A 24197-nucleotide genomic window follows, 5' to 3' on the forward strand; every position below is an offset into this window, starting at 1 on the left:
CCCGTGGGCGGGGCGGCCCGTGGGCGGGGCAACCCGGAGCAGCGCTCCCACGGCTAAAATAGGCTGCGAAAGGGAGGCGGCGGCTGCTCCTCCGCTGTGTTGGGGAAGATGGCGCCGCCGGTGACGGAAAGGGGGCTGAAGAGCGTCGTGTGGCAGAGTGAGTGCGGTGGGGCAGGGGCTGAGAGAGAGAAGGCCTGGCGGCCGCCGCGCCGGGCCTTGCTTTCCTGCCCCAGACCAGCGGTCTCTCGGGGAGACGCCGCGGGCACTTGTCGCTTCGGGACCCACGTCCCACTTAGGACTTCTTCCTTCCCTTCCCAGCCCTGTTTCTTGCCAGCGCCAGGGATGGGCGGGGTCGGGAGCACTCGGCCTTCTCGCTCCCGTCTACTCCTGCGCCTGGGCCCGCTCCGGCCCGAACCCCCGCCCTGGGTGAGCGGCACCCCCTGCCGGCGTTTCCCGGCCGCTGCGCGTATCCTCGGTCGGGCTCCCCACGCTCCTCCGCGGCCGCACCGGTCGGTGATGTCTCCACCCGAGACAATCTGAGCACTGTTTTTATATCCCGCGCCTCTCCTTCTCCCCCCACTTGTTTCCGAAGACTGCTTATTCTGCTTATTTGTGTTAGTACCAAGGACGATTTTACAACCATACTTTTCAATGTCTGTCCTTAAAAAAAACAAAAGCAAACCTCGCTGTTAAAAACATCCTCTTCCTCTATTCCTAGAGGAGCCTACTTTCTAAAGAGTTCTTGAGACGGGACCACTGGAATGATTAAATCTCGGGAGCGACCTGCATCTTTCCCTCTCCCTTTACACTCCCCGGGCCACTTCCCGCTGTTAGGACTCTTACTTACTGGTTACTGATGTTCTGCCATTCTGTTATTTCATCTGACTTTCATAAAAGTCTCTCCAAACCTAGATCTGCCAGGTTAGAGAAGGAATGAAATCACCAAACAGGAAGAACCATCATTGTTTGGCATTGCTCGCTTCAAAGTAATTATGGTCTAGTAGTGGAAAAGGGAGTAACATCTAATTAGTATTTCTGACTCCAGTATGTTGAGCAAAGAACAGAAGTGACTTGAGTTAAAATTCTGCGAGTTACAGAGCTCCTTGTGTAAAATTAAAACTCCAGATCAGTAACTGGCATATTGCTTAACATACCAGGTACTAAAAACAAGTGTATAAATAGAAGGGAAAAGAAAAAATTGCAAAAACATCTTTTAAAAAATTGACTAATTATAAGGTTGGCATATTGTTTTTCAAGATTTACATGGGTGACTTCTAAGACATGGTAATGTTTTAAAATCACAATGGCATTTAAATACATTTATATGAAAATGGGTAACGAATTGTATTTATAATTTCGAAGAGATATATACGTATACGTATATATACATATATTTGTGTATATATATACATATATACGTATATATATATACATATACATATATATATATATACATGGCATCAGCATTTATCAGAAAAAAATGTTAATAGTAATGTCAGTCTTGATAGCATGGAAACTAGGCAACAGAGGGAGAGTTTAGTGATAACAAAATTTCCGTTTTGTGCTGTTAACTTGAGGTAGCACCAAGATATCCAGTAAGATAAAGAAGACAGGAGACTGAACGGAAGGAAAGAGATATAAGGGTTAAAAAATAGTTCTTTGAATCTTTGTGTAAATAGAAACATAACCAAAAGACAAGATGATATTCATTCAACATTTAGTGAGTAAAGTGGAGAGGGAGAGAGAGTGGGAGGAGCCTCTGAGATCTGTTAGCAAAAGATGACAGTGAAAGAAATGAAGCAATCTCCTGAGAGGTAGGAAAATCATACATTTAACTGGGAAAAGGTTTGCTAGGTTGAAGATGGTATAGTTCGGTCACGGTAGAAAACTAAATAACCTTCAATTTCCCCACAGAGTAGGGAGAAGGGAACTAATATTTTTTGAACATTTACTCTGTGCCAGGCACTCTTTACATTATATTAAAACTTAATGAGAATTATCTCTATTTCACAGATATTAAAAGTGATACAGCTATTATCATAGCTGCATTATTCAAAATATCAAAAAGTCAGAACAACCCAATGACCATGAAAAAATAACATGTGGTGTGTCCACACAATGGAATATTATTAGGCAACGAAAAGGAATGGTATACTGATACATGCTATAAAATTGATGAAGCTTGAGGAAATTATGCCAAATGAAAGAAGCCAGTTAGAAAGAACCACATATTATGTGACTCCATTTATATTAAATATCCAGAATGGACAAATCTATAGAGACAGAAATAAACTAGTGATTACCTACATGGCAAGGGCAGGGTGAGATGGGGAGATTTGGGGATGTTGGCTAAAGGGAACAGTTTCCTTTTGGAGTAATGAAAATGTTCTAAAGTTGATTATGTTGATGGATGTACAACTCTGAATATACTGAAAGCCATTTAATTGTGCACAATTGGGTCAATTACAATTGACCCTTGAACAACATGAGTTTGAACTGCCTGGGTCTACTTATACATGGATTTTTTTCAATAAATACCTGTACTTTTTTTAAAGGAGGACACAGCTCACAGTGCCCCATACAGGGATCGAACCAGCAACCTTGGTGTTATTAGCACCACGCTCTAACCAACTGAGCTAACCAGCACCCCAGTACCTGTACTGTTTTTGATCTGGGGTTGAGAATCTGTGGATACAGAAAGCTGACTGTATCCATTTATCTACCCCATTTTATATACGGGACCTGAACTCTGGCTTTTGGTATCCATATGTGGGGTGGGGTCATCCTGGAACCAATCCCCCACGGGTACCGGGGACAACTGTAGTAGTTTAGTTTTGGGAGAGTCAAAAGTTAATGTAGCTTTTCGACTGAGTGGAGTGGTGACCCTAACCCCCCCACGTTTTTCAAGGGTCAACTGTATATGGTATGCAAATTATATCTTAAGCTATTTTTAAAAAACCTGATACAGTTATTAAATATGGACTTAGTATTCAGACCCAGGTCTTTTGGCTGCAGAGTTAATGTGTGACTTATCTGTGACTCTATAATGTTTAAACCTTAACTCAGAACCTTATTTTATGCCCAGTCTGTTGCAGTAGCCTCCTAATAACTGAGCCTCCAAGCCATTGTTTTTTCTCCAGTCCACCTGGCCAATAACTGCTAGAATAATTTTCCTGTAACAGTACTGTGCTATGATCGGGCTGATCTGCTTGAAGACTTGCAGAGACCCCCCCCCCCCCCCCCCCCCCCGCCCAGTTGCCTGAAGACCATTTCAAACAGTCTGCTTTTGAAGATTTATATGCTGGCCCCAACCTACCTTGTTATCTCCTATTCCCTCATGTAATCTTAATGTTCAGCTAGTCTGTACTGTTCTCGAAATCTTCTGTCTCCCATTTGGATGCCAATTCCTCCATCTGAAATGCTCTCCTTACCCCTGTTCTTCATCTATTCAAAGGTTAGCCAGCCTTCACGTCTCTGCTCAAATGGGGCTACTACCTCCATAGTGGCCTCTCATTTTAACCCAGCCTCTTGTATTTCTGTAGCATTTAGTTTATCCTTCTCAAATGGCACTTCTCACTACTGCCTAATGTGAGTCTCTGGGTAAGCTTCTTGAACGTAGGTCCACTATTGTGTCTTCTGGAGCTTTAAATTCAGAACAGGCCCTAGCAGAATGCAGTGGATAGCAATCTTGTTAAAAGTGAACAGATCAGTTTTATAATTTTCTCCCATGTTTTGCTACCTAAAGTTCCCCATTTATTCAATAAATATTATTGAATTTCCTATAGGAATACAGCTATAGAAGGCAGACAAGTTTCCAGCCTTTGGAATCTTGCATTCAGTGTGAAAAAATAACAAATATGGAAACAAAGAATAAGCATAATTTCAGTTTATGATGTGTGTATATAGAGAGGGGCTACTCTGGGTGCATTTGAGCTGAAACCTAAAACATGAGAAAGAGACAGCTTTTAGGGACTACCTTAAAACTCTTTTTAAAACAAATTTAATATTTTGAGTGCAAAAGGCTACATTTATTTACAAAACTAATACCCATACTTAAAATCAGTGAAAATTTCTAGTGCTTGGTATTGCTCATTGGCCACTTTTTACTACAGGGATGTAGTAGCAAAAAATATCATTGATAAAATGTTTTAAATAAACATTTGATGACATTTATTTAAAAAATAAACACAACGAAACAACAGTACTTAAATCAACCACAAAGCAAGTTTAACCCAACGTGCTTTTTTCCCCTTACTCAGTCTATTTTCTTTCTTGTCTATTGTCTGTAATTCATAGCATATATTTTAGAGGAAGTTAGGGGAAATGAACATAGAAAAATTGCGAATAAAAGTAATCATAATATATTTATTTGAGCCAATTCTTTGCTTATTAAATCATAAGCTTTTACCCTTTTTCACATTTTCCTCTAGTCCTTACATAACTCCAGATAATTTTTACTTTGTCATTCCATGACTTCTTTTTTTTAAAACACCTAACATTGACATATTTTCCATGCTCCTTCATAATCTTTGTAGTTAACATTTTTAATCATTATTAAATACCCATGTGGAAAAAATTTTTGAAAGCATAAAAGATTGTAAAATAAAATTACTCTTGCTCTCAACCCAGACCCCCAGCCTCCCTCTCCACAGCAACCACTCTGAGGTTTTTTTTTAATCAATTCTTCCAGTTTTCTATGCAAATATACGCATGTATAAAATACATTTTTGTTTTTGTTTTAATCAGTTATTTTTCTTTTATGTCTTTTTTCATTCTGGTCACTTGTTTTAAGTTTATTTTGTTGAGCAAAATTTTCTTTTAATGTCTGGATATTTGCACAGTCATGTATTCATTTAAAATCAATATTTATTGATTATGTACTCGTACCTTGTGCTGCACACTATTCTAGGTGCATATTTTTTGACCTAGAATTCACAGACAGTGGGAGAAGAACTACACAAGTACCAAGTACTGTGTTATGAAAAAGTTTTATGGGAGGAGAGAAGAAAAAGGAATTATTTTCGCTCTGGGAGTGAATCAGAGAAGACGCCAAAGAGGTGACATTGACAGGTGGTAGGATTTTGCAGAAATCTGTGTACAGAAATCTGAGCCAAGGCCCAAAGCTGAGAAACTGCGTGGTTATTTATGGGAGGGGGTACAATTCCTTTTGTTTGAGTACAAGAAATAGGGAGACGAAGACTAAAAGGGGTAGGTTGGAGCTACGTGGTTTAGACGTTCTCTAGGCAGTGGGGAACCATTAATGATGAAAGTTTTTCCCTTCTGGGCAAAAAGCAGACACAAGCGTTTTGGGGACTCTTATTAAAACAATGCTGAAAGGAAGTCATTTTCTTGTTTTGAAGGGAAACGACTCTTAAGATTTCATTAAGTAATGGTAGTGTAAACTGCACTAACGCTAAGTGTACATACAGCTTGATGAATTTTGATCCATGTAACTACCACCTAGATCAAGATAGAGAACGTTTCCAAGCGCTCCAATACCATTCACAGTCCAAATCCCACCCTTTCCCCCAGAGTATTCTGACTTACACTGCCATCAAATAATTTTATAATGGTGTCTTTTTACCTTCAGACCCTTAAGTTTAAGAGAGAAACCCTCTAGACCTTTTATTGTAAAGTATTTTCTTTAAGAATAAATATAGGGTTTACTAAATTTCTACCTAGAAAAAATTTCTTTAATATTTGCCTTTGTGTATATGTGATTAGTCCTATAGTAGTCCTCAGTTTTCATGTTCTACTTTCATACTTTTTTTTGTAATCAATGCCTATCACATGCTTTGTAATTAACATAACCATTCTTTATTATAGTGAGAATATGGTGATTTCAAAATGTTACCTGAGCTATACTCAAACAATTTTTAAACAGTGTACGTACCTTGAAAGCCCTAAATCGTCTTTCCCACAAACTATTCAGTCTGTTTTTACTCAACTGACTGAGTATTGCTTTTGTGTCTGCCCCCCAGCCCTGGGTTTATGTTTCTTACCTGTTCAGTAAACAACTTGGACCCCAGGTAGGCAGAACCTGATTAACTCATAATCAGGAATATTTTAGTTTTCTGAGAATGTAAATTTCTTTATGACCTACAAGTCTGTCTTTTTTTTTTTTTTCTTCACTTTTGGCTATTTGATTTTCAAACACATTGTCATTATATATTACTTATAAAAACCAGGTTTATTATTTTTCCTCATTTGACTAAGAGTTGGAAGACTGGGTTTGCAGTCCACTCATACGTCACGTTCCTAACTTAAACAATGAGTTTTCTTTAAGTTTTTCTAGCTTGAATTCTCCATGATTCCATTTTTTGGGTCTTCATTTTGTTATATTTTCTTTATTTCTGCTTTCATTCCTGGTAGTTCTCTCTTATGCAATAGTTTTATGTTTTATTTAGGCCATAAATATTTAATATTAGGTTTTCATTGTTTAATGACATTATACAGTTTTTTTCTGTCTCAAGGCTTTTTCCCCCCTGTTTTCCAGACAAATTAGTTTCTCTTGCATTTTATTACCAGGTTTGTTAATTGTTTCTCTGTGATTTAACGTAGTTGTGCAAGTCTCCCGTCAGCATTGCTGATACCAGGCTGGACTTTGCAGTTCTGCTCTCATTTTCCCTTCAGTGTTTTCACCTAGTCTTTGGCGGTACAGTTTTAGATACATTTCCTTTTCCCTTTGCCTTTAGGAGAAACAATGAGTTCGTTAGTATTAACTGGTCATAATTTGGGTGACATCTGGATTGGTGGAAGATCAGTTTACAGATTAGATAGAGGCCAGTTGGTGGAGGATATTGGATAGTAGGGTCTAGGTTTTATTCTGTAGGCAAGAGGGAGCATTTGAGGGAATTCTGAGGTGGGTGTTGATATAAACAAAGGGTTGTGTTTCAGGAAGATAACTGACAGCAGTGTGAAAAATGGATTGAAAAGGCAAAGGGGTTGGAGGTGGGAAGCAGGAAATTCAGATAGGAGACTGTGTCCTGCAGGAGTTCAGTGAGAGACAGTGAGAATCAAGGCAGTGCTGGTGGTGACAAGTCACCAGCAAGAACAACCAATCCTGCCTGATGACTGGATGTGGGGGAAGGAGGAAATAGCCTGACTGTGACTAAGAAAATGACAGTAACTCATAAACGGAGAAGTCTAGAGCAGTTTTTAGGGAACTGTAATCTCAGTCTGAGGCATGGAGCTGCTTAAACCTGCATTGTGTAACTGTGTAATTGAATGAAGTCCAAGGAGAGTTGGGTTGTAAGATTTGTGGAAAATTGAAAGACTGTTGGGGGTTAGGGAAATGGGGAGAAGTTGGTCGAACTTCCAGTCAGAAGGTGAGTTAGTTCTAGGGATCTAATGCACAGCATTGTGATGGTAGATAATAGTACTGTACTATGTGTTAAAGACTTGAAAGTTGCTAAGAGAGTAGCTCGGCAATGCTGTCACCTCTCGCCCCAAATGGTAATTATGTGTGGTGATGGAGGTGTTAACTACCACTACAGTGGTCATTATATTGCAATATATGTGTATCATATCTACACACTGTGAACTTTAAAGTGACACAATTCAATTATATCTTAATAAAGTTGGGGAAAAGAAATTGAAGGACTGATGCGATAGATGAAACTCGGATGATGAATATGGTCTCTGAGGAAGCGTGTAGAGCAAGCAGAACAAAACTAAGAGAATTGAGTCTTGGGATATATCCATATTTAGGATGGTAGAGAAATGAATATAAGGTCAAATATTTTCATTAGTATTTAGAGGAAATACCTTTTTCGCTCTGTAATGTTAGTTGATGTAGTTTTCTTTGACTCCTCTCCAAACATACCTGTGACCATATCACTTTTCATGGATGCTCCTAATCTCTGTCCACAAAACAGTTTACTTCTTTATCGTTTATTTTTAAGATGCTTACACTGACTGTCCAGATATCCTCACATTCTAAGGCAGCACTATCCAGTAGAACTATAAGGCAAGCCACATATGTAATATAAACGTTTTAAAAAGTAAAAAGAAACAGGTGAAATTAGTTTTAATAATGTATTTTATTTAACCTAATATATTCAAAATTATCATTTGAACATGTAATTAATAGAAAAAATATTTTACGTTCCTTTTTTTGGACGAAGTCATTGTCATCTGGTGTGTATTTTGTACTTGCCGGACATCCCAGTCAGGCTGGCCACATTTCAAGTGCTCAGTAGCCACCTGGGACTAGTTTCTCCTGTACAGGACAGTGCCGTTTCTAGGGTTTTAAAGACTAAGGAGATGGGCTCTGCCCAGGGAACGCTTCAGTCTACTCCATCATAAATTCCATGAGCATTCATTTCTTAAGAGAAGGACACAAATCCAGTAAAAACAAGCAAAATGTTTTTGATTTTCGGCTTGTTTGAGGTATACAGGAATAAAGAAAACTTAGAAAGGAAGGTAGCATCATATTTCAGTGTCTGAGCTCTGCCTGAGAAAATGAGTCATCTTTTCCTGCCAGTACCAGTGCTTTAGGCTTAAATTATGGTTAAATACTTCAGGCTTTTGCCATAATTCTTGTATAACATTATAATCTTCCTAGCAAACATATATAAGCATCTTAATTAATATTTATTAAAAATTTCAAACCTTCCCAGTCATAATTCTTTTTTTTCCCTTTCTCCCACCTCTCCCCCTCCCCACGGTTCAAGCCGTTGTTTCTCAGTCTAGTTGTGCAGGACACAGCTCCCTGGCCCATGCTGGTGTTATGAGCCTTGCGCTCCCCCGGCTGAGGCAGTTGGTCACCGGTCGTTGGTCGGCCACTCACAGCAGCTCATGGCAGCTCTTGCCGGCTGCCGGCCACTCAATGTTTGCCACCGGCCGTTCATGGCAGCACATTGTAGTCCATGGCAGCACTCAGCAGCTCATGCCAACCTTCAGCTACTCACGGCAGCCCAGCTCCAGGGAGAGCTGTTGCTCTCAATCTTAGCTGTGGAGGGTACAGCTCACTAATCCATGTGGAAATCGAACCAGCGACCTCAGCGTTAGGAGCATGGCACTCCAACCACCTGAGCCACTGGGCTGGCCCCCAGTCATAATTCTTACGATAAGTGTTAGTAACCCTTATTAAATATACCCCCTGCTTAAACATGTCATTCTTTAGTATGATGCCAAAAAACTTGATAGTAAATTCCAAAAGCACTAACTCAAAGCAGTTATAAAATAAGAAATAGAAAATTTTAAATGAATTATATACACATTTCATTACCAAGAATTAAAGACAGTTACTATAATTTGCATTTGAATTCTATTTATTTATTACATATGCACAGTACTACAGTTTTCAAAATAAACTGAAAATTAATAAAACCTAGTAAGCGGGGAAAGTTATTACAAAGGAGAATAGCTATTTGTGTGATTTGCCTATGTGTATTTTTTTTATTTAATACAGAAGAAAAAAAGCTTTTGCAAATCAGCGAACTAATTTAAATTTAGATTTAGATTAGTTCTGAAAAGCATTGCAAGGAACATATTATTATTACAAATCAAGAATGACTTGTATATTTGCATCCTAGTGCTGTAATATGTATTGTTGACAATTATAATGTAGTAAATCAGGAAGAAAAGTACTTAGCCAGTTTTGATTGTCAGGTATAATTTGGCTATGGGCTAGTTAGGGATTTTCCTATGGGTTTTTGTTTTCATCATCTTTACTTGGGATTTAAGTAGAATAGGGAGAAACAAATCAGATAATACTTTCAGAAACATTTCCAGATATGTTTATGTACTTAAATATACTAGCCTTTTTTATTATACTTATTCTCAAAAGTTTAAAAATATTACAGTTTAAATGTACCATGTAGGTTAGATAATAAAGAGAACTAGATTTTTATGTAGAGTTTTACAAGTAGCTTAGCAGAACTTCAAATTGGATATTTCTCCAGCCATCTTGGGTCTTTTGAGTAGTTACCCTATTACTGTATTTCTAACTATTGATTAAGTTCCTAAATCTTTTTTTTTTTTTTTTCAGAGATAAAATCAACAGTGTTTGATGACTGCAAGAAAGAAGATGAATGGAAGGTAAAGTTTGCATATTTTGCCATTGTATTGAGGACTTTAATATATTATCCTTATTATACAAAGTATGATAAAAAAAAACACAGTGAATGTTTAAATTTAAAAAAATTTATTACAGTAAAAGACACATTGCCCTTAATCCCCCTCAAAATACTCCCCATCGCTTCAGACACACTTATCCCATCATTCTTGCAACTTTCTGAAGCAGTTCTGGAAGTCCTCTTTCGTGAGTGTCTTTACTTCATACTTCATCATGACAACGCTCCGTGTCACACATGGCTTCTGGTATGGCAATTTCTGTCAAGTAAAAACATTACAGTGTGTCCTCATCCACCTTATTCACTGGATCTGGCACCCTGCCAGATCCCCAAAGATTCTTCCCTAATGTGAAAATTACCATGAAAGGAAAACGTTTTGAATTGATTCAGGACATCGAGGCAGCCACAATAGCACAACTAAAGACACTCATGAAAGAGGACTTCCAGACTGCTTCAGAAAGTGGCAAGAATCGTGGGAATAAGTGTGTTTGAAGCGAGGGGAGTATTTTGAGCAAGTTAATGGCAATGTGTCTTTTACTGTAATAATTTTTTTTAATTTAGACATTCACCATATTTTTTTAGCACACCTTTTACTTCTGTAACAGTATAGGATCTGGAATCATACTGCTTATGTTCAAGTCCTAGCCTCACCACTTAATAGCTGTGGCTTCTTAGCTAAATTATGTGACCTCTCTGTGTCTCTGTTTCCTTGTCTATAAAATGGGGGTAGTTGTAAATATTAAATGAATTATTAATTCATGTAAAATGCTTAAAACAGTGCCTGGAACACTTTTTATTCTACAAGTGACACTATAATTTTAAGAAAATTTGATGTTAAGCATAACATACATTTACAATGAATAGTTCTCTGCTTCAGAATGGAAATAGTTCTATTTGCTCACTTATGTATAGTAATTATGTACATATATTGAAAAAATAAATCTCTAGGTCATGCAAGTTAAAAGAAGAATTGAGATGATTTTTGCCTACTGTCCAGATATTTTAATTTTATGTTATAAAAGGTTCATAAGTTTGGTAGGTTTAATGGATTAAATTGTCTTTTGTGAATTCTTAGCAGTCAAATGCTTATACTATTTCTTAATTTATGTTTATTTTAAGATAATGCTTTTAGATGAATTTACCACTAAGCTTTTGGCATCGTGTTGCAAAATGACAGATCTGCTAGCAGAGGGTATAACTGGTAAGTGTTATTACCAATATTCATCATGAAAACATTTACTGTGATGGGGAAAGTTTGAAGTATTAATTAATTTTAGTTCGTAAGAAGTGTTTCGTCAGAAACACTTCTGAGGGGGTTATGTTTTTTGTTTTTTGTTTTCTAACTCTAGCCATAATAATTATACTGGACATTCTTCTTTTCTTTGTGAGTCTTCAGAATAACCTCTGTAACTCAGGTTTTCTTTTTTTTTTCTCAGCTGAGACATATAATTAAGTTTCCCTAACCAAGATTAATTCAGCTGCCTTGTTGAGTTTGTTCTCCAAATATTTTATATACTTGTTACGATTTTGTGTGTTGATGCACAAGGTTTATGTTAGCACTTTAATTAATATTCATGATTTACATGTATTGCTTTTAAATGGATAGTAAGATTTATGTCATAAAGTCAACTTTTATACGTATTTACAAGTGTATAATATTGACTTTGTAAATGTTTCTTTATTACTTAGACATGAGGCAGTGAATTATAAGTTTAAATCAGCTTTATGGAATTACGAAAAAAATCATGCTGCTACAAGTTATCTTCTACTAGGCAGGATTGTGTTAATGAGATTTTCATCTCCTTTTTGGGGAAAATGCCAATATCATAACATTCATAATCATGTTATCATCCTTAACTCCTCATTCTTTTAACTCATTTATTTAAATTTGATCTTCATAACAACCCTTGAAAGACATACTAAATATCCCATTCGTAATGAGGAAACTGGTACTCAGTCAAACATAATTCTTTTGTATTTTGGATCCTAATGTAGTATATGTACCTTCTATCACTCCTAACTTGTGAAGTTCAAAAGTACACCCAGTATTTTCAAGAAAGCCTGAGCAATGTATACAATGAGAGGATTACCGTGTTTCCCTGAATATAAGACCTAGCCGGACCATCAGCTCTAATGTGTCTTTTGGAGCAAAAATTATATAAGACCTGGTCTTATTTTACTATAATATAAGACCGGGTATAATATAGTATAGTATAATATAATATAATGTAATATAATGTAATATAACGTAATATAATATACTATAATATAATATACTATAATATGATATAATGCGATACTAGGTCTTACTTTAAGTTTTGCTCCAAAAGACGCATTAGAGCTGATTGTCCAGCTAGGTCTTATTTTCAGGGAAACGGCATCTTAAAAAAAATTTTAAGTAATATTTACTTTTTGATATTTACATGTAAAATAATTTTTTATTGTTAATTACATATTCAATTTGTGGTGTTTATGACCTTCAGTGGAAAAAGCTCTAAACTAGAAATTGGAGGATTAAAGCTTTGGTTTTTCTATTGGATAAGTGGAATACTGGTTAAGGCACTTAAATTTTTTAAGTTCCCAGAGGTCATTCTGATGTGCAGCTAGAGTAAGAGCCATTTGATAGCATGTGTGAAAGTACTATGAAACTACAGAACCATTTGCACTGTAAGGAGATTTACTGAATTTTTGTAGACCATTGTTTCTTACATGTGTTCCGTGTTCACAGATATTTTTCAAGGAAAGGATTCTGTGGCCAACTAAGCTTGAGCAACAGCATTAAATAAAGCTAAACATGTTTCTTTAGGACTTTTCAGAGTTTTTTTATATGTCAGCATATATGTGGATCCCCTGGGGATAGGGATAGTATTCAGTTTTCTAAACTTATTCGACCACAGAAAGCTTTTTTGAGAGGCATGTCATAGGACTGTATATTATGGAATACATTGCTGTGGATTATTCTCAATATCTCCCAGAGTCACCTAGGTTTGCTGTGGTTTAATCATAATCATATCTACTAATTTGAACTTGTCACAGTCTTCTTGAGTTCCACATGAGTTCTCCTGAGAACCCCTTTATTAGACTTGGCATTGGCAGGTTGCGTGATCAGACTTTCTATTGTCATTCAGGTCATTGTGAAAATATTCAGTAGTGTCTTGGATTTTTAAACAGTAGATAAGAAAAAATGCACATATGATGCTACTTCAATAGAGTAAAATCAGGTAAAAACCTTTAAAAACTAGACTGGGAATTAAATGATTTCTTTGTCATTATTATAGGAATAATCATGAAAACCTTTCTTTTTTACATCATTTAATAGATGTCCACTTTTCAGTGAATTGAAGGGTTGGCACTTTCTGCTATTGCTTACCAGACATTTCAGAATATTTTCAATGTCTATGTTCTAAATCATTATCACAGTATTTTCACAATTTAACATTATTTACCAAACATAATAATATATGTAGTATAAGATGACTGTAAGACACTTCATTTTGAATATTAAGCAATAAAAGAAAGTTAACACAGACTTAACCTTAGTTTTTTAAAGGTAAAATTACAATTGTTGGGAATGGAGATAAAATATTTCCTTGGAAATCTTATTTGATATTCTATCTAATAGAAATTATGATAAACCTATACTGTACTAATATAAATTTAGGAATGAGAAAATGTATCATCATATTTAAAAGAAAAGTCCAACAGTGTCTTCTCTTACTCATCAGATTAATGTTTTTAATTCTGTCGAGGCCCTTTGCCAACATGAGTTTTAAAAGATGGCTCTGGGGTCATTATGAGGTTTAACAGATAATTCCTGTAAAGTGCTTAGCCTTGTATCTGTTCTGTGTTTGCTATTATAGTAGGATATTTTTAAAAAGAAATACATATTTTAATTTTTAATGCATTTTTTTGGTTTATTCATTGCATGTCGATTGCTTATGCTGGTAGACCTAACTATGAAATAACTGCTTTATCTTTTTTTTTCATGATGAGCACTTAGCCCAGAGTTGAGCGTTAGGGAAGACACATTTTCAGTTTTTTTACATTTATCATATGAAGGCAAAGAAAATGTTAAACCCAAGATATGTAAATGTGTTTTCCTATTATTATAAATAAGTACAGTAGTTTATTTAAAATGATTTCAAGTGTATAAACATTTGGTTATATAAAATGACTTTTTTTTGTAGTTGTGGAGAATATTTATAAGAATCGAGAACCTGTCAGACAAATGAAAGCTCTTTATTTTATCTCTCCAACATCAAAGGTGAGTATTTTGAATCTTTAAAAAAGTATGTTCTCCAACATTTTCACTATTGATACGATTTTCTCACAGAAAACTAAAAGCAATAGAATAACCTTTATTAGAAAAATAGTGCCATACACTAGTTTGCTTAGGAAAGTTTTCTGTGTTAGAAGATTGTTTGATTTGCACACTTTAAGAAAAATAGTGTGTTTAATTGTATAAAATGTTAAAGTTTGAATAATTTGTTACTCATGCAGTTCCTATTCAACCATGATTTTTGAAACGATGGAAATGTACTTAAATAGTCTTGGGTTAATCCTTTATTTAGCCCTATAACATACATATGTGTATGTGTGTATACATGTATATACGTATATATGCATATATGTATATATGTATTTTATATCAAATGAATTTTTTTAGTTTATAATCTAACTATGATTTAACTCATACTTAAAGCCAAACACGTTTAGAGCCAAATAAAGTATAAAATTCCTTTATTCTGTACAATATTTGAAAATGCATTTTCCAGCACATTCTTTGGCTTATTCTCACCTGGAATGTTAATTTGGAAATCCCAGTTTCATTTTTTTCTAACTTTGGCAGACAGTAGGAAAGAACCCAGATATTCACTAGTTAGTCTCTACATGTTGGCTGTGGGTGGGTTTTTTTGTATCTTATTCATGATATCATTTCATAAGATAAAATTCATGATTGGAAAAAATGTGAGCTAAAAACACCATTTTTTAGCTACTAAATTGGCAGAAGGATTTTTATAAAAAATATATACCGTGTGTTTCCCTGAAAATAAGACCTAGCTGGGCAATCAGCTCTAATGCGTCTTTTGGAGCAAAAATTAATATAAGACCCGGGCTTATGTTATATTATATAATACAATATAAGACTGGGTCTAATATAATATAATGTAATGTAATGTAATATAATACCGGGTCTAATATATTATAATATAATACCGGGTCTTATATTAATTTTTGCTCCAAAAGACGCATTAGAGCTGATGGTCCTCTAGGTCTTATTTACAGGGAAAACACGGTATGTGTATATATAGATACAGATATATATAGCTATATCTTATCTATCATTTTCATATTCTAGCTATCAATGGGTAATGGAGCAGAAACTATACTGCTAGTGGGAGTATAGATTGATACTGCCTTTTTGAAAAATAATTTGCCATTCTTTATCAAGAACTTTAAAATGGTCTGTATCTTCAAGTTCATTGTAAAGAAATAATCAAATAAATGGTTGAATTAAATCCCTAGCAATAAATAAATGCTAAATTTTTAACATTAACAAATGGTATGAAAGACCATGTGGCTATTGAAAATGAGGTTTCTAGGAAATTTTAATGGTCTAGGTAAAAGTTTCTTTTTAATGATTAGTGACAAAAGCAGGCTACAAAATTGTATATTCAATAAAGGAGCAAAGGACTCAGAGAAAATGGCACCTGAATGTGATGCCTTTTTCTGCCACAACCAAATACAGTTTCTCTTCCTTTCCTTAACAATTACCTATTTAGTCCTACATGCCTTAGGGTATAAGTGAGGCCTTGGGCTCCTTGGGCACTGGGAGAGAATCCTGGTGTGAGACTTCCTTCCTAGGGCTGGGCTGGCACCTGGAGACCAGGTCAGATAATTCCGAGGCAAGAACCACAAAATTACAGATTTCAGGATGAGTTGGACTCCGAGAGATCTGTGAATACCAGGGGAAAGGTCAGTTGGGTGTCTCAGGAAAGCCCTGGGAGTTTGTTTGCTTTTATTACCTATAGCCCTCCAGAGGAGCAACCACTTTGCTTTCCTCCTCTTGTGGAACTGCCTCTACTTAGGATACTCCCAACAACTAAACCTAAGCCTCAATTGAGCTGACAAAGAAAAGCAGCCACACTTCTAAGTGGGTCAAGCTGCTTGGAGAGCAAGTTCAATAAGAATAAAGAAAAGACACATCTAGCAAAACATAGCTGCTTGGAGAAAAGGATGACAACCTGAACAGAAAAATAGTACACATAAGGAGCGTCTAGTACAGCATAAAAAAAACTCTCTGAAGCTCAAAAGTGTTATTTCTCAGTTAACTAAAGAAGAGAATAATCCCTGTTGAGATTTGAATTGGTAGCCTAGAATAACAAAACGGAGTACCTCAAAGCAAAAAAAAAAAAAGTCCTGGAAATCATGGGGGGAAAAGAGACTTGAGGATGAATCCATGAGATCTAACAGACATACAGTTCTAGGAGTTCGAGAAGGAAAAAAAGGAACAGACGAAGGAGAGATAATTCTTTGTTCTCATTTTTTGCTTCTAGATCATTGTGTCTTTAAAACTGGCAGCATTGAGTCATATACTATCAGACTGTATTACCTGTTGTTCCTCCTCTTGCAGTCATCTACCATCCTCTGGGTGTTTCATTGTAATCCCCTGACAGTTTCACCTCCCAGCTCACTGTCACTCTATGCAACACTTCTCCAGTCACAGTCTTGGTGGTTTCACTATCTGTGTACATAATACTTCCAGTATGTTCAGTGACTTGTCAGTTCCTTGATCTGTTGTCTTCCAATAGTCTTGTCTTCTCTTTTGCTGCAGCTTCCCAGTTCCTTTATCATTTCTACATTTCCTCATTGCCAAAACTGCACTCTGTTCATATTACCTTACTATTTATTATGTTTCTAGCTATCACTGGCTAGACTACATATCACTGGCTAGACTACATAGCATCTTAAAAAACAAATTTTTATAAACTTTGAGACAGATTTTATTTCATCATCAAAGTAAAATAATCTGTTATTTCAAAAGCTAGCATTTTTAAATTAGTATTTGATAAAATGTATATTAACATCTACCCTTTTTTAAGTCTGTAGATTGTTTTTTACGTGATTTTGGGAGTAAATCGGAGAACAAATATAAAGCAGCATATATATACTTCACTGACTGTAAGTAGCTTTGTAAAAGTCATTGCTTCATCGTTTAAAATACTATTAATCATAAAGTATTTATTTCTTGTAATACTATTTCAATACTACTGACTTTCTATCCTGATTAGGTTAGAAAGAATCTAAAAATATAAGATCACATGTTTCCTAATTCACGTTAATGTGATAGAAAATTAAAAGAAATCATTCCAAGCCAGTTTCAAGACAGTCATTTTTTTCTGAGATTCCGGGGTGTGTTGGTGGAGAGGGCTATCGCTCAAATTCGGTGCTGATAACAGGAAGAATTCTTTTTTAAATCAGTTTCAACTGGGGATTTGATTATATAATAAAAAATAAGACCCTTGGAGGGCACTGAAGAAACTGCCATTTGTTTGGCAAATATTAAGGGAGAAAATCATTTCTCTTACTGTGGCATATGTTCAAATAGAAATCAGCTACACAAAAGAATCATAGAGGAGTCCAGACACACATATAATTTAGTTTTATGTTATAACTTACATAATTATACTGCAAAATAAAAATACCTTTGATCTAAGTTAGGTCTTGGTCTCTGCTGTTAGAGATTCATCATTTTAAGTAGTGTATTATTTTTCTTGTTAATATTTATGTCATGCCTAGTAGTATGCATTTTTTAAAATGTCATATCGTAAGTATTTGTCATTCAGGTAACCTTATTATACAGAAATTTATGTCTATGGAATTGATAGAATTTAATTAATGTGAAGCCTTTTTTAACTTAAGGAATCTTGAAGCTAAAGAATTTCATGTTAAAAGACACTAGAGCCAATTGTTGATATTCTAACTTATATTTAATGGAATTATAAACAGGTAATGGGGGAAAGAAAAAAAATGGGCTCTAAGGTCCACAACTTACTAGTTTAGAATCTTAGAATTTCCTGACATTAGAGAAAAATTAACAATATGTGTGGTATGATTGCACTTAATGGCCGAATTAGAAAAGTAGTGTAAATTCCCAAGGCGTTCTGAAAGTCCTACAAAATGTTATTAAGTCATGAGTTTGTACCTGATTTTCCTTTGTAACAATTTTAGTTTGCTGTGTTAGCAGCTCTCTAAGGAAATATATCTTAGATTATTGTAGCTAAGAATGGGGGAAATGGAATTTCTAATACAGCGCTCTTAGCTAGAATACATATATGCTCTATAAAGTAAGGAACAATATTTATACATTATCTTTGTCCTCATAGTAAATTACTTTGTGAAAATCAGTAATTATATATAAAAAGTAAATATTCTTGGATGTTGAAATGATTTATCCAAAAGTACAAAAATTTAGATGGAGTTATATGCCTTTTTTCCTTTTTGTCTTTTCAGTTTGCCCTGATAGTCTCTTTAACAAAATTAAGGCTTGCTCCAAGTCAGTAAGAAGATGTAAAGAAATAAATATTTCCTTTATTCCACTTGAATCTCAGGTACTTTCTATTTTAATTTTTAATTTTAGTTCATAATGGATTTTAATTTTTGGTTTTATGAGCTTATTTGTTAATAAGGTATATCCTAAAGATGTTTTATATATTATGTATTTGGTGAATTTTGAGTAATCCGCAAATAAACATTTCCTATGATGAAGGGAAGAACATGAGCACTTAGTTGGAATACAACATTAATAATGAAAGTGGAGCTTAAATTTCACATCTGCCACTAAGTCCTGTGTATGTCAAGTTTTACGGTACTATTAGATTATAAAATCAAATGATTTTGCGAACAATCTCTGTTAGATGACTCCACAAAAAAATATTTTTAGCTTCTCTAATTTGTGATACTAAAATAAGTGTTCTTTGATAAACTTTTTATATAACATTATATAAATTATCATTTTATAAAATTTATAAAACAAAAGGTTTTTGTTGATTTGTTTTGCCTTTGGAATAGTTAATGAGCCTTCAATTAATAATAATAATAATAACAGTGCTCTGTTCTTTGTTTGGATTCTAGTATTTTATAGAATTGAAATTATTATTGTTTGGAACTGTAAGATCAATATTTTAAGAAATAGGAAGGTCCTAGATAACGAATTTCTCTTTTAAGCTATTGCTGTTCTTGACAAAGAAAGATTATAATCCAAATTATAAAATTTTAAGATTATCTGTTTGACATTAAACTGTTTTCCAAATGTTAAACTTTAGACCTGTTCCTTTTAGTATGATACGTAAGTTTAGTGTAGAGTGAAAATGGGCTTCCTAAAATCCCATGGGATATGAACAATAGTGTGATAAATATTGCAAACATATCCAAAGCATCTTGTTGCACAAAAGATATAGTTTAACCCTCAGAATTTATTGAAATTGTGGAATTGTTATATTGTAAGGAGAGGTTTGTGTAGATATCTGGCCAATTTGATGGCTGAGGGAAATAACTTATCTTTGTATGTATAGAGAAATCTCATAAAAACCTTCTACTTGCCAGTCTTTTCAAAATGTTATTATTTTAGGTCCTGTCTGTCTGCTATGTTTCTCCCTTGTTTTTCCTTTTAATTTACTTCCTTGGTAAACATCTTAAGAGGGTTTACTTAATAAACTTAACTGTTAGGGAGAAATTACAGTGAAAATTTTTGAGCTTTTGTTTGTTTGCAAGTGAAGAAATAAATTAAATACTACTGTTTTAAGCTATGAACAAAGATCATGTGCAATGCACATTGTCTGCAAGATGCAAAACAGTCTGCTGTGAAAAGATGAACAAGATGTATGTCCTACCGTCATCTGAATACTGTAAAAAAAAAAAGTGTTACACATCTTCAAAATGTTATCAGTTAAGGTTAGGTTCAACTGCACATAACAAAAATTTAAACTTTCAGTGGCTTCAACAAGATGGAAACTTACTTCTTGCTAATATAAAATAAGTCAGGAAATGGGTGATGTAAGTTTGGTATGCTGGCTCTACAAAATTGTCAGGGGCCTGGTATCCGGGACATGGCCTGCATGATCTCAGATCACTGTCGATTTATTACATCCTCATTTGAGGAAGCAGGATGAAGGAGAGAAAGAAAGAAGTACATGGTTTTCATTTATGTCTTATTACCTAAAATTTAGTCACACGGTTATACCTAAGTGCATGGGAAACAGAAATGTAGTGTTTTAGCTGGGCATATGGCAGCTTCCTCCCAAAGAATTGGTATGTTACTCAAAAGTAAGGGAAGAATGGTTTGGTGAGAGGCAGCTCGCAGTCTGCCACAAGAGGAGAGAGATTATTCCTTACTAGGAGAATGGGAAAACATTGGAAGAAAGAATAGAATTTCATAAGGTAGTAGAAGACGAGGGAAAGAATATTCTAGAAAATAAGAATAGCCTGGTTGCTAAGATACAGAAGCAGTAAAGTGCAGGGGAGCATCAGGAAAAGTGGATTATGAGGGGTGAAGTGATGATAGATAAGGCTGTCTCTATAGGTAGGTTGGGACCATGTTGTAGGAGGCTCCCGGTCCCACCAAGAATGATCGCAGAAAATGGGAAGGTACAGAAAACTGTGGGACTGGTCCTAAAGTCTTTAAGGAAAAGTAGAAGTCAGGAGATCATTGCTGAGACTGGTAAAGTCAGATATCACTGTGTTCCCAAGAAGGAAAGTTGGACATTCAACATTAGACGTTGCATGGGGAGGAAGGAATTTGACTCACTCCTCCTAAATCCCTTTCAGAGGGCTTAAGGTAGTAAAGGCAATTAGATAGAAAGCACTCACGAGTGTAGAGGAGTTTGTTTACAGTGGGCCTGAGGGAGTACAAAGAGCCTGGTATAGTTAGTGGAGAGGGTGCTAGACAGAGTCTAGGTAGAAATTGAGCAGTTAGCTAGAGATTAGCAAAAAAAGTAGATGGAAGTTGCAAGGATCTCTAAGGAGTGATTGTGAGGCATAAAGATGAATAAAACATTTGGTTATAGTCTAAAGGAACATGTAATGGTGGTGATGGGGAAAGTGGGGCAGAGGGGGAGAAGGAGGGAAAGGGAAGAGATGTGAGTATAGAATGAAAATCTGCTCCAAAATTCTGTTTGGTTCATTGGAGTATTATTTAGATAGCTTAGAGTAATTTCAGCTGTGTGGTAGGAATTCCCCAAATCTCAGTGCATTACAACCACGGTGTATTTCTCGTTCATGTTACTGTGGTTTGCCCAGCGCTTTCCTCCTTATTCTCTTCATTTTGCGACTGAGGCCGAAGGAGTAGCCCCTGTCTGGGATGTAGCCGAGGGAAAAAGAGAAACGGTGGAGCCACAGAGGCTTTTAAAGCTTCTGTGGGGAAGTGGCATGTGTCACTTCTAGTCAGATTCCAATGACCAGAGACAAGCCCAACATCAGTGAGTGGGACTATTCTCCTATAGAAAGAGGCCCCATAGGGAGGGGCAGTACATATTTTTGAACAGATAATACTATCTACTGCAGTAGGATAGTATATTATCAGAAAACCACCATCAAGCTGTAGGATGCTTGTTGGCAGGTAATACAGCAACCAAGACTTTGAGCAGCACGGACGTAAGTGGATTCGCTACAGCCAAATCTCAGTCCATGTTCAAGCTGTTGCTCTTGGTGATGGATTATGTTCAAAGAAATGAATGGCTTTGTGTGAAAGGAAATGCAGGGAAGTTTATTCATAATTCATTAGTTAACCTATAATGTTTATTACATGCCTGCTTTTACACTCAGTACATTATCCTAGGCTAAGAGGGATTACTATCATTGTTTAAAAAAACAAACATTACATAGTTTAATGGGGGAACACTCAACTCCAATTAGAGAGCTTCTTCATTTGTATTATTCATATGACAATAATATTAAATCTCTAATCCGATTCTTTGCACATACAAGTAAGTAAATGCTTTTGTTAGTTGAATAAATGTGTCTGTGAGGTTTTACTATATATGTGGTAAGACCAGTACCGTGTCTGGCACAATACTGTGCCTTAGGAAGTATATCTTTATTTTAAGGACACGAAGAGTATAAGCTGAAAAATTGAAGCTATGTATCAACTATGGAAAATTTTTAGGTTATTCTCTAGAAGGTTTTTAGTGGATGTCAAATATATAGACCTGTTTTGGCTTTGTTGTATTTCCGTGTGGTTGGCATTAGAGTTGTATTTTGGTTTGACTACTTCAGATTCCTCCATCTGTTGCAAACAGTACTATCTGTATATGAAACAAGAACTGAAGGAGAGAGGTAGGCTAAGCAGGAAAGGAGAGTGAGGAAAAAAAGGATGAACTCAAGATGACAGAGAAAATGAAATTTGATTAAGGTAAAGACACAGTTGTTTCAGAAAACAGCATGGTTACTACAAGTATTTTTTTAATGTCCCAAACAATAGCCTCATTTTTCTTGATGTGTATTTTTAACAAGTCTACACAATTGACAGTGTAACTCTTTTTTGGCCTGCCTTAGGTATATACTCTTGATGTACCAGATGCATTCTATTACTGTTACAGTCCAGACCCCAGTAATGCCAGCGGAAAAGACGCCGTCATGGAAGCGATGGCTGAGCAGATAGTTACGGTCTGTGCTACTCTGGATGAAAATCCCGGAGTAAGATATAAAAGGTGAGACACTCGGTAGTGTCTATGGTATGCTTTCTATTTGCTGTCCAGTGTAGAGGTAAGAAATGTCTCTGTGCTTATGTGTACTGGTTTGCAAAATTTATTTTCCTTGTAAAAAATATGCTGTATATACAGGAGATTTAAAGTGTAAGGTTTAAATTTCAGAGTAACTAATAGCCTGTTACTGAGTGTCAGAGCTTAAATTTGTATGATTTATTGACACATTTTTTCATGAGTGTAGGAATGCTTAGAGTAAATGTCTTTGTTGTCATATAGGGGCTACTACAGTCTTACATTTAATCTTTTATTAAGTTTCCACCAAATTTAAGCGGCCATATTATCTAGATACAGGTTAGAGTGTCTAAGTGTCTATAGTATCTAATCCCAATGGCCATTTAAAATAGACTTTTGGGATTTTTTAAGAGGTAAAGTTTGACTTTAGTAGTATGTATCGTTATTTATTTGCCTCTTTTTAAAAATGAAGTTTACTGTTAAGTGCTTAAATTATATATATATGTATAGCTTGATACATCATTCCAAAGTGGACATACCCATCTAACCCCCAAGGTCAAGAAAGGGAGCATTAACAACATCTCAGAGGCCCCCCTCCTGATCCCTTCGAGTTACTGTCCTCTTTCTCCTCCCCAAGGTAACTACTCTCCTGACTTTTAACACATATTTTAGGGTTGCCTGATTTTGAACTTGGTATAAATGGAATCATACGATATGCTGTGTTTCTGGCTTCTTTGTTCAACATTATGTTCTGCGACTCACCCATGTTGTTGTGTGTAGCCAGACAGCTTGGACTTTAATCTTTACTAGCTCTGTGACCCTTCTTTTCTTAGTTTCCTTATCTATGACATCGGAACGACAATAGAACTCACCTTATAAGGTGTTGTTAAATGAGTTTAATACCTGTAAAGCACTAAGAGTGTACGGCACAAATAAAATGGTAGTAGTGAATATACTATACTACTACTACTAAAGATTATTACTCATTTTTCTTTAAAAAGGTTCTTTAAATATTAACATTTTTCAGGTTGGTTGAATTGTTTAATTTGAAATTTCGTGTAGTGCTTTATATTTAAGTTACATTACTCTTAAACCATTTTTAAAAATCTGTTAGTTACTTAGAAAAAAATATAGTAAATCTCCTTAATTCGGGTGTTACCAAACAAGCTCTGTACTCATAGCTTAGGTGTTGGAAACATTCTTTTTCTTATAGGTGATGTTCTGATTACGTTCTGAACCCAGTGGGGCAGAGAGCTAATTGGCTTATCTTCTGCCAGAGTTCAATCTCCATTCAAGCTTCTGCTCTTGGTGATTGGCTCTGTTCAAGGACATGAGTAAATATAACCAATTTATAATTTAATATCTCACCTATGGACCTGTTTTGAGTTACTGTGATAGTTAA

The 24197-nt window shown here is 35.5% G+C and overlaps 1 protein-coding gene across 1 annotated transcript in view; it reads left to right on the forward strand.

Annotated features, from left to right (window-relative positions):
* The window catches only part of STXBP3 (syntaxin binding protein 3), a 47827-nt gene continuing 23630 nt past the window's right edge, over positions 1 to 24197 (forward strand). The window contains exons 1-7 of the mRNA XM_019746518.3: positions 1 to 157; positions 9995 to 10044; positions 11199 to 11280; positions 14267 to 14343; positions 17183 to 17261; positions 18594 to 18691; positions 22632 to 22786. Of these exons, the coding sequence (XP_019602077.1) occupies positions 109 to 157; positions 9995 to 10044; positions 11199 to 11280; positions 14267 to 14343; positions 17183 to 17261; positions 18594 to 18691; positions 22632 to 22786 (590 nt within the window). The 5' untranslated portion in view covers positions 1 to 108. The remainder of the gene's footprint in view (positions 158 to 9994; positions 10045 to 11198; positions 11281 to 14266; positions 14344 to 17182; positions 17262 to 18593; positions 18692 to 22631; positions 22787 to 24197) is intronic.

Source organism: Rhinolophus sinicus, chromosome 7 (genome assembly GCF_057876585.1).
Source record: "Rhinolophus sinicus isolate RSI-liver-muscle chromosome 7, RSI-T2T, whole genome shotgun sequence".
Taxonomy (NCBI): Eukaryota; Metazoa; Chordata; class Mammalia; order Chiroptera; family Rhinolophidae; genus Rhinolophus; species Rhinolophus sinicus.